Below are 11,072 nucleotides of genomic sequence, written 5' to 3'. Positions count from 1 at the left end.
AGGCGGGGGGCCGGGCGCCGAGAAGCTCCCCCGCCCGTCTTCTCGCCCGCGAGACGGGAGGCGCCCCCGTCGGCTGCGCGGGCCGTGGTGAGCGGCGCCGAGCGCGGCCGTGGGCCCCGCGGGGTGGCCGGGCGGCGAGGGCGGCGGGCCCGGGGCTCAGCGGCTGCCCTCCTTGCAGCTCCGGGCCCCGCGCGGAGGCCCCCGGCTCCCGCGCCGCGTCCCTGCGGGATGGACGAGGAGAGCTTGCAGAGCGCGCTGCGCACCTACGACGGCCAGCTGCGGCAGGTGGAGCTGGCGCTGGGGGCCGGCCTGGACGCCGCCGAGCTGGCCGACCTGCGCCGGCTGCAGGGGGACCTGAAGGAGCTCATCGAGCTTACCGAGGCCAGCCTGGTGTCCGTGCGGAAGAGCAAGCTGCTGGCCGCCCTGGACGGACCGCGCGCGGCCCCGGACGATGCCGAGTACCTGGCCTTCCAGAAGGCCGTGGCGGAGGGCGTGGAGGGGCCTGCGGCGCCCGGGGCGGAGCCGGAGACCGGCCCAGAGCGGGAGGCGCAGCCGGAAGCCCGCGGGCGCGGGCAGGAGCAGGAGCAGGACGAGGGCGAGGACGACGACGAGGGGGAGTGGAGCGGGAGGAAGGTGAACGCCCCGTTCTACAGCCCCTGGGGCACGCTGGAATATCACAACGCCATGATCGTGGGCGCCGAGGCGGCGGGCGACGGCCCCGCGGCGGTCCGCGTGCTCTACCTCTACCCCACGCACAAGTCGCTGAAGGCCTGCCCCTTCTTCCTGGAGGGAAAGTGCCGCTTCCAGGAGCACTGCAGGTAACCCGCCTCCCCCGGGCCCTGTGGGGCGCGCGGACCTGCCCGCGGGCGTCTGGGGGCGTGGGTGGTCAGCGAGCTCCGGCCCGTGGGCTCCCACAGCACCGTGCTCGGTCTTACGCTTGCTGGGCTTCTCGAGCGAGCGCGGAAGGATGGCCGCTGCCCGTAAGCCGGGTACGCAGACTTGGCCGGGGATGGAGAGCGCGGTGCCCCGGCCGTCCACCCCCTGATGCCCCGCTGGTCCGCAGTGACCCTTGCCAGTCTCTGTTCAGCTCTCCGTCCTGCTTTCCTTTGCCTGGACTATTTTAAAGCAGGTTCTAGAAATTACTGGTTTTTTCGTATATGACTCCTTACGGACGTGCCCCTAGCAAATTTAGCGTGACGTTTTGTTCAAATGGAAGTTCTGCAGTGCCGCAAGGATGTCTTTTTTTCCCTTAAGTGCATAACTTCGGTTTTGCTCCCTTTTCATCTTTGGAGGGAACGTTTACCGGAACTTCTGGTAGATAATTTTCTTTTTTTGTCAATAATCCAGGGGAACTATCTCTAGTTCTTTGGCTGTCATCTTTCTTTATAGACTGTCGCTGGGTCCAGAGTGTCGTTTGACCCATTTTTCCGTGCTTCTTTCTTTCCTTGTAACTTTTACTGAAGTGGCACATGCGCGTAGGAAAGTGCGTGAACCGTAAACATACGCGATGAGTTCAGAGCGGACCCCTCCCTGTGCTGGTGAACACATCAGCCAAGGAACAGAGCAGGAAGTGCCTTGTCCTTTCTACCATTAGTCCCTCTGGGGTACCCCATGCCCCTGCCTGACACTTCCCCGTGCTGCCTTCTCTGGGCCAGGCAGTGCTCCCGGGGTTTGGCTCTGTTAATGCATCTCTGCACAGCCCCACGAGCCGGGCCCTCCTATGCCTAAGGTTGCCTGGCTCAGAGGGGTGGCATGCAAGCGCACGCCAGCTCTCACGGGGCAGGTCAGCTCTGAGATGGCCCCCAAGTGCTGTGCCTTCCCATGCTTCATGCTCTGTTAGCATTGGACGTGACTGACGCAGCTTACAATACCCACTCACCATCGCCAGACTGATGAGCCGTTTTCTGGCATTTGCTTTGCCTTTTTTTTTTTTTAACGACTTATTTATTAGTGAGAGGGAGAGAGAATGTGCATGTGTGGGGTGGGGTGTGGCAGGGAAGGGAGAGAGACAGTCTCAAGCAGACTCCCCGCTGAGCTCAGAGCCCGACCCTGAGACCATGACCTGAGCTGAAACTTGAGTTGGACGCCCAGCCAGCTGAGCCACCCAGATGCCCCTGCTTTCCTTTTTGAAAATAAAATAGATGATGTTGAAATGTTTTTGACTCACAAGCCCTTTGTCACAGCCCTTCCCCATCCGGGGCAGCTCCCAACTGGGTTGTGTTTCCTTCTAGCAGATACTAGCTGTTCACAGACGGGATCGTGTACAGAGAGTATGAATTTGTGCTGCTTTTAAAACAAGCGGTGTTGCGCGGGAGGGATGCTGCCTTCGCCGCTTTTCCACCACGTGTGTGAGTGACATCTGTGTTGATGTCTCCAGAGCTCTTTGGTTCATTTCAGCCGCTGTGTTCTTTTCCTCGCGAGTATGCTGTATTTATTCTATCCCTTCTGATGTTTCCCAGGTTTTTGGTTTTTTTTTTAAGATTTTATTTGTCTGTGTGAGAGAGCGAGCGAGCAAGGGCACGTACACACAAGTAGGCAGAGAGGCAGGCAGAGGCAGAGGGAGAAGCAGGCTCCCTGAGGAGCAAGGAGCCCGATGCGGGACTTGATCCCAGGACCCTGGGATCATGACCTGAGCCGAAGGCAGAGGCTTAACCCACTGAGCCACCCAGAAGCCCCCGTTTTCCAGTTTTTATTACAGACAGTTTGCCGTGAACATCTTAGTATGTGTTTTCTTACATACCTGCCGGGAGTTTCTCTAGCACCTGTGCGGAGAGAGCACGCAGCGTCCGATTCTGCGTGAGGCGCACGTCTTAGTCGCCGGTCCTCTCTGCACTTGCCTGCGGTGCTGTTATCTGACTTGCAGATCCCTGCCTACTACAAGCTGGGAAAATGGCATCATGATTGAGTTTGTATTTTCTTGATTCCTAGTGAGGTCCAGCATCTTTTCCTACATTTGTTCGAACTTAATTTCTGTATTTCAGTCTCCTTATTTGTAAAACAGAGACGAGAATTGTCTTTCGTAGTTGTGGGGAGAATGGAACGCGTTAATATGTACAGAGAATTTTAGAGCCATACCTCACATGTGAGCTCCCAGTGGGTGCTAACCTCACCTTGCTGCAGAACCAGGCCAGATGTGGGAAGTAAGTACCTAGTGTGGGGATTACTGTAGCCCCCCACAGTCACCGCTCAGCTCACAACGGCAAGTCTGCCAACCACCCCCCAGAGCCCCGCCCTGCACCTCAAGCCAAACTCAGCCTGCTTCCTCCTCCCAGACGACCAGGACTCCGGGCTTCTCTTCTCGCTGCCTCCTTGTGTTTGTTCCAGCCCGTCACTCGGCTGTAACTGTGCTAGGGGCCCCGTGGCACGGTCTTGCTCGCTAAGCAGCTGTGTCTAGGTCTGGCTGTCCCCAGCCTTCTCCCAGCCTTCCCTGGCCTCACAGTTCGCTGAAAGCCTGGGCCCTCGGGCCCGTCGTGGAGGACGGCTGGCGCAGTCCGGCGCGACCGTCTGCACGCTGGCAGCTGCGTCAAGGGAGCTGACCACAGGCAGGTTCACCCTCTTTGGCAAGACTCTAGATGCTGCTGTTTTGCTTCAAGACATGCTCAGTGTCTCAGTTTTTCTCTTGTCAGTAGCAGCCGTTGATGCCCTCGGTGATCAGAGCCTAATGCTCTGACTGAGCGAGAACTGCAAAGTAGAGGTCTTTCTGTTCATTTTCCTTTACTGGCCATAAAGAGATGCTTTCCCCATCTGATTTGGCTACCCAGTGGTACAGTTCATATAGAAAATTCAGGATAAATGCTGGATTTTTCTGTTTTCTTTACTTCATTTCCAAGATAATGAATTGGTTCTCTTTCATCCTTATAAGGTAATAAATTATCTTTGAAAAATATTTCTAATATCCTTATGGACTCATGGATTTCACTGTATTTGACAATTTTCAATCTGTTGATTTTCTAATTTTCTATACAGGCATCCCCCACTTTTCAAAAGTTCATGTAGGGGCGCCTGGGTGGCTCAGTGGGTTAAGCCTCTGCTTTCGGCTCAGGTCATGGTCTCAGGGTCCTGGGATCAAGCCCCGCATCGGGCTCTCTGCTCAGCAGGGAGCCTGCTTCCCCCTCTCTCTCTGCCTGCCTCTCTGCCTGCTTGTGATCTCTCTGTGTCAAATAAATAAATAATCTTTTTTTTTTTTTTTAAGTTCGGGTACAACACTTTCTTTTCCCCCAGGTACACCACTTTTATGAAAGACATAAATTAGTAATTTTTAACGTATTGTTGGTTTTGGATCCCAAAATGAGCCTCTTACAGGTAGCCTAAAATTTTATTATTCTTTTTAATCTATCCTTCCAGTTGTCTTTCTTTTTTATTATTAGATTTTATATATTTATTTGACAGAGATCACAAGGAGGCAGAGAGAAAGAAGGGAAAGCAGGCTTCCCGCTGAGCAGGGAGCCCTATGCAGGGCTTGATCCCAGGACCCTGAGATCATGACCTGAGCTAAAGGCAGAGGTTTAAGCCACTGAGCCACCCAGGCACCCCTTTTTTATACGTTTTCTATGTATGTTTTAAGATGTGCTATTTCGTGAATCATTGCCATCATATTTTCATTTAGTTTTTCGAACGCACTTACACTCTCTGCTTTGAGGTCTTTGCAAGATCAACATTTGGGCCCACTCAGATTCAATGAGCTGCTTTTTTTCCTAAGTGTGAGTCACACTTTTTGCATGTCTCCTAAGTTTTTATTTCAGATAATATCTTGTAGCAACTCTGTACTTTGAATTGTTTTCCTCAGTATTTTGTTTTATTTTAGTATGTTTTCTGGATCTGAATGCCAGAGTCTGTTCCCCTCATAGCATGCAGCTTCTGGTATCTCTACTCAAATCTTTAAATTTATATTTACCTTTTAGCCTGGCTTTTTGGGAGTCACTTCTGTGTCTGTGTTATTTAGCGGCCAGCCAGTGATTTCGGAAGAGGTTAGTCTCAAACACTCACCCAGAAGGCTTCTCCCTATCGGTCAGTCAGTCTCTGGTGGCTGGGGGCACCTTCTGAGTTCAGCCAGCCCCCAGTCTCCCTCGGCTGTCACTTGACCCGGGCATCTCTCGGAGCTCCCGACACCTGCACAGTGTTTCCTGGAGAAGCAGGGGTGTTTGGAGGGTGGAGCCCTTATGTGGTCATTTGGTTTTCAGGGTCCTGAAGTACCTGTTAGGTGCCTGCTGGGGACCCTATTAAACAGCAGTGGCCACTCCCGCTGGCCCACAGCCACGGCCGCCAGAGTGGTCCATCTCCTCTGTTGGTTTCATCAGGTTCGTCCCCTTCCAAGGCCCTGGCTCTCACCCCTGCCTCCTTCCATCCATGAGCAAGCAGGATGCGTCCCCCACTGTGAAGGCCGCGGACATTCCCACCTCCCGTTCTAGCCCAAAATTGGGCACTTTTTCAAAAATAATGCCTAAGCAGTATGCTTCATTGCATTTCCAGAGTTCTGAAGCTGTGAGTTTGGACCATTTTGCTCAGTTTTAACCTTGTTTTTCTATACTTGGCCACAGCCGGAACTCAGAACTCCCTTTATAATTCTGAATATTTGTTTTCAAGTTCAGGTTTTGTTTGTTTTGGAATGCATTTCTGTGAATGTTGCGAAGTAGGTGATTGAGTTGGGTTGTTTTAATGCAGGAAACCAGTTCTCAGCCTTCCCCTTATGAAACCATTAGCCCATCCGTTCCTGACTTGTGCGGCGCCCTTCCTCCGCCACCGGGAAGCGTTCTGTGTGCACAGCGCGCGTCCCGGTCCCGGCTGCTCTGTTTCAGTCCTGTCATCGGTCTGCCCATTGCTGCAGTTTTAAACTCATTTCATGGGTAGGCCATTAACTACTCCCCATGGCTGGAAACTTAGGTTATTTCCAAGTCTTTTGTATTTGGTTAACATCCTTTGAGCCCAGTCTTTGCATACTTTCGTTATTATTTTCCTAGAATCATTTCTTCGACGTGCTTTCCCAGGTTAAGGACTATACTAAATTTTCAGACTTCTGTTATCCCTGAAGATTCCTGCAGAGAAATTTTAATTGGTGATGTCTGTGGGTGTGTATCTGTGGGTCTGTGTCTCTGGAGGTGTAGGGGGGTTGTGTGTGTGTGTAGGGGGGCGTGTGGGGGGCACATGTGTCGGGGGGAAGTGGGGGCGTACGTGTCTATGGGGTGTGTGTGTCTAGGAGTGTGCACGTCTGTGGGAGTGTGTCTGGGGGCATGCGTGTCTGGAGGTATGTGTGAGCCCGCATGTCTTTGGGGGGGGCATGTGTCTATGAGAAGGCATGCGCTGTGGGGAGCATGTGTCTGGGGGGTGTGTTTGGGGTGCAAATGTCTGTGGGCCTGCATGTCTTTGGGGGGTATATGTGGGGGTGGGGGGCGTGTGTGTCTGGGGGGACTGTGTGTCTGTGGGGGACATGTGTGGGGAGGACATGTGTGTCGGGGGGGCATGTGTGTCTGTGGGGGTGTGTCTGCGGGGGGGCCTGTGTGTGTGGAGAGGACGTGTGTGTCTGGGGGCAGGTGTGTGTGTCTGGGGGGGATGTGTGTCTGGGGGGCATGTGGGGAGGACGTGTGTCTAGGAAGGCGTGTGTTGGGGGGTGTCTGTTGGGGGCGTGTGTGGGGAGGACATGTGCGTCAGGGGGGCTGTGTGGGGGGGATGTGTGTCTAGGGGGGACATGTGTGTCGGGGGCACGTGGGGAGGACGTGTGTGTCGGCATGTGTATGTGGGGGTGCGTGTGTGGGGAAGATGTGTGTGTCTGAGAGGGCGTGTGTGTGGGGGGGCGTGTGTGTGGGGTTGTGGGGGGGGCGTGTGTGTCTGGGGGCGTGTCAGGGGGCACGTGTGTCTGCGGAGGCACGCGTCTGTGGGAGCGTTGCCGTGGGGCTCCGGTGGAACTCAGTCCCGGGTGTAGGCCTCCTCTTTGGAGCGCGTCCTGCCGCTCCTTGGCGATCACGGATTTCTGGAGTCACCGCTGCAGAGCATTTGGGGCCCGGGCTTGCTGCTGCTGGTGCTGCGCAGTCATTGGCAGTGTCCTGAGGGTCTGAGGACAGTCAGGTCAGAGAAGGAACTGCCCAGGATCTTGCCGGAGGAGGTGTCTGTGGCCATCTTTGTCCCCTCAGGAGAGAGGGCAGAACCTCTTCCTTCCCGGTCCCTGTGCCACCACCAGCCCCCGCCTGGAAGGACCTGCGGGGTACAGCACTTTGCGTGCGGAGTAGGTGCCAGTCCTTGTCGCTCTCGTAGGGTTAACGCAGTTTCCTCTTCGAAGCGCTGGCTCGGGAGCGTGCATGTGTGGTCCGTCTTTCATGCCTTTATTTGGCAGAGTTGAAGCTCGTAGTCCTTTGTCCCCACGTTTCTTCCTCTTTCTTGCCGCCGCCTTCTCCCCTCCCCTCCTCCTCTCGGTTTTGCTTTTATTTCATTTTTTTAAGATTTTATTTATTTGACAGAGATCACAAGCAGGCAGAGAGGCAGGCAGAGAGAGAGGAGGAAGTAGGCCCCCTGCCAAGCAGAGAGCCCGATGCGGGGCTCGATCCCAGGACCCTGAGATCATGACCTGAGCCAAAGGCAGAGGCTTAACCCACTGAGCCACGCAGGCGCCCTCGGTTTTGGTTTTGATCTCACTGGTTCACTGGTATCTAAAGGTCAGACGTCACTGTCACACCACGTTCTCCTACTTTGCGGTCCCATGAGTGCACACAAAAACGCACCTGCCTTGAGTGGCTGTCAGCGTCAGGGCCTCCTGGCCGGTGGAAAGGTGATGGGGGCTTTGACCATACGGCCGTCTGCCCGCAGCATTGATGCTCCGGCCCAGAAAGCGGGAGCGTGACACGAGCATCTCGTCCTCAGGGTACCCAGCTCCACCCTGCAAATGAGAGAGTGCCTACGGGTATGTGTGTCTGTGTGTGTACATGCCTGTGTGTGTGCGCAGGGGCTTGTGTGCGTATGCCTACACGTGTGTGTGTGTGTACTGTGTGAACGGACATGTTTCTGTGCACATGTGTGTCCGTTTGTCTCCCATCTCCCCTCCCCTCCCCTCACGGGAGCGCCCAGGCGGGTGGACTTGGTTCTCCTGAGCTCACTTGCCCTCGTGCGCTGTCTGAGCCCCAGGCCCCTGCGGCTGTCTTGGCAGGTTCTCCCACGGGCAGGTGGTCTCTGTGGATGAGCTGCGCCCCTTCCAGGACCCGGACTTGAGCTCCCTACAGGCCGGCTCTGCATGTCTGGCCAAGCAGCAGGACGGCCTCTGGTACCCAGCTCGGATAACCGGTGAGGCTGCCATGGCCCTATCAGACAGGGCCCTTCCCGGAGAGCCCTGCTGCATGCCCCAGCGGGGCGAGACCACCCTGGAGCTTGGTCCCACCTTCCTCCCAATGCCCAGTGTGCTCCTGCCGCCACTGAGGCCACTGACCTGGCCCGTCTTCTGCCTCTAGATGTGGATAACGGCTACTACACAGTCAAGTTTGACTCCCTGCTGCTGAAGGAGGCCGTGGTGGAGGGAGACAGCATCCTGCCCCCACTGCGCACGGATCCCACAGGGTCCTCTGACTCTGACAGTGGCGACGCGGATGACTCCAGCTATGCCAGAGGTATGGCGGCAGGGCAAGGTCCCAGAAGCCATCCTGGGGAGGAAGCACCCTGCGAGCTTCAGTTGGCGGGGCCCCTGACTGTCCAGCCAGACAGTGGGGGAGTGTGACTGCAGGGAGGCCGGCCGCGCTCTGCAGAGGGGGCACTTGGGCCTGGGGCGGGGCAGTGACAGAGTGTGCAGCATCAGGGGCAGGCCCTGAGAGCCACAGACGCAGAGACCGGGCCCTCGTCTCCAGGGAGCACATGAGCAGGTTACAACTCCACAGCCCACACGCCAAAGCCCTGTGCCGAGGCAGGGCTGACACCAGAGTCGGTGTGCAGAAAGAGGCCGGTGGGCGCCTTCCAGTGGTCTCCACACGGCCCGGTATCTGGTGGACAGAGGAGAGGCTAGGTCCAGACGGCCAGGGGCAGGAGAGTTTTGGGAATAGCTTGGGTACCCGGCCCTTGCGAGGGGTCAGGTAGGGCATAGAGAGGAGGTTTTCCTGCAGCCTCTGTCCTGTGGGCTGGTAGTTTCTGAACCCTTGGGTCCATGGTGGGGGGCGGGGAGAACGGAGCCATGAGGTCGCTGCTGACTTTCTACCAGGGCAGCAGGGGAGCTCTGCGCCTGAGAAGGTGGGTCGGGAGGGCTCGCGTGGGGAAGGGCTGCCGTGTGACCTTGGGTGGGAGGGGGGAGCTGTGGCTCTGAGCTGTGGGGAGTGCTGGACCAGACTCAGTCAGACTCTGCCATGAATTCGGCCCTACAGTCTCGTGCCAACGACAGGTCTGGGCAATTGATGGAGAGCCCGAGGTGCCAGGCATCTCAGCCCTGGGCCAGAGCTGAGCTCTTGGGCTAACGCCGGCAGGAGCCCAGGGTGCTCCGTGTCTAGGGGCCATGCCACTGCCCTGTTCCCTACAGTGGTGGAACCCAGCGCTGCTGACCACGGGACCTGCAGCTCTGCTTTTGGTGGCTGGGAGGTGCACACACGGGGCATTGGCTCCAGACTTCTTGCCAAGATGGGCTACGAGTTTGGCAAGGGTGAGTGTGCGCCGCCCTGGGGAGAGAAGGGGGATGCCACAACCCCAGTCGGGTCCAGCAGTGGCGCTAGCCCTGTGTGCCCGCAGGTCTGGGCCGACACGCGGAGGGCCGGGTGGAGCCCATCCATGCCGTGGTGCTCCCTCGAGGGAAGTCGCTGGACCAGTGCATAGAGACCCTGCAGAAGAGGACCAGGAGTGGCAGGGCCGGCACCCCGAGGCTCCCGAAATGCCAGGAGAGGGGGCACGCACGCCCTCCCCCTCGCAGTGTGTTTGACTTTCTGAACGAGACGCTGCAGTGCCGGGCCCCTGGGGCCCTGGAGGCCGGGGCGGTCCCCCCCGGGAGGAGGAGCAGTAAGGAGATGTACCACGCCGGCAAGAGTGCCAAGCGTGCCCTGAGCCTGCGGCTCTTCCAGACTGAGAAGAAGATTGAGCAAACCCAGCGGGACATCCGGGGCATCCAGAAGGCCCTTGCCCGAAACACCGGCCGGTATGTGTGGGGCCAGACTCATGCAGAGGGCAGACCCCAGGCTGGTAGTGCCTTCAGCCCTGCTGTGGGCATCTGGCCCCCAGTTCCCACACAGGAGCTTGCTCTGACCGGAGGGTGGCGGCTGTCTGAGGAGGGTCTGGACGGTTGCAGGGGGTTGGGCGATGGCTACAGCAGTTGGGGGCTTCGTGCCAGTGGCCCAGCAGCCCATGCTGAATGGCAGGCTCCTCTCTAGGCACAGTGTGACGGCAGCCCAGCTGCAGGAGAGGCTGGCGGGAGCCCAGCGGGAGCTGGGGCAGCTCCGGGCCCAGGAGGCAGGCCTGCAGCAAGAGCAGAGGAAAGCAGACACCCACAAGAAGATGACTGAGTTCTAGAGCCCCCGTACATGCAGTGGACAGAGCTCAGGGCCCCCAGCCCCTGGCTGCCCTCTGGAAGACTCGTTGTCACCCAACAACTAGACACCACCGGAAGAGGGCCCGGCCTGCTCCCACTCCGGCCCCCGCACCCAGCCTTCTTGCTGGCCACTGCTGAATGGAGATGTGGCTGCAGGGGCCACTTCTGGACACTTCCTTGCCCGTTGAGCCCACCTGCCAGTGTCTTAGGGGGTTTCCTTAGCAAGGACATTAAAGTGATTGTGTTCTGGTGTCTTTCAGTGGAGGCTCGGCTGGCTTGTGGGTTCTTGGGGCATAGAGGGATCTCTGCACAGGGCCATGGGGCCAGGCTGGAGGGGCCCTGAGTGAGGCTGCTGCCCCCTGCCCAGAGATGGAGGGCCCAAAGGGCTGGCCTTCTCTTCGCTGTCTTGGATGGGGCTCTGCCAGCAGCCCTGAAAAGGGTCAGAGCTTCGAGTGCTCCCGTGTTGCCTGACCCCCACAGGTGCATGGGACTTGATGCTGCAGCAGTGGGAGGAGGTGGTGGCCAGTGATGAGTGGTCGGGAAGCACGTGAATGAGGCAGGAGGACCTGGTGGTGTGGGTTCGGAAGTCTTGAGAACC

At 57.5% G+C, this 11,072-nt stretch overlaps 1 protein-coding gene across 1 annotated transcript; it reads left to right on the top strand.

Moving 5' to 3' along the window:
- The first annotated feature begins 103 nt into the window (after nucleotides 1-103).
- On the top strand, nucleotides 104-10,736 carry ZGPAT (zinc finger CCCH-type and G-patch domain containing). The gene is made up of 6 exons (XM_032878769.1): nucleotides 104-818; nucleotides 8,132-8,265; nucleotides 8,430-8,585; nucleotides 9,479-9,598; nucleotides 9,685-10,084; nucleotides 10,317-10,736. The coding sequence occupies exons 1-6, from the start codon at nucleotides 229-231 to the stop codon at nucleotides 10,453-10,455; spliced, it is 1,539 nt and encodes a 512-aa protein (XP_032734660.1). The 5' UTR covers nucleotides 104-228; the 3' UTR covers nucleotides 10,456-10,736.
- Nucleotides 10,737-11,072: the final 336 nt, after the last annotated feature.

The sequence above is a fragment of the Lontra canadensis genome, unplaced genomic scaffold (assembly GCF_010015895.1).
Source record: "Lontra canadensis isolate GAN:19392208 unplaced genomic scaffold, GSC_riverotter_1.0 scaffold65, whole genome shotgun sequence".
NCBI lineage: Eukaryota > Metazoa > Chordata > Mammalia > Carnivora > Mustelidae > Lontra > Lontra canadensis.
The sequence above is the reverse complement of the archived record's forward strand: the minus strand, read 5'-3'. Positions and strand labels throughout refer to the sequence as shown.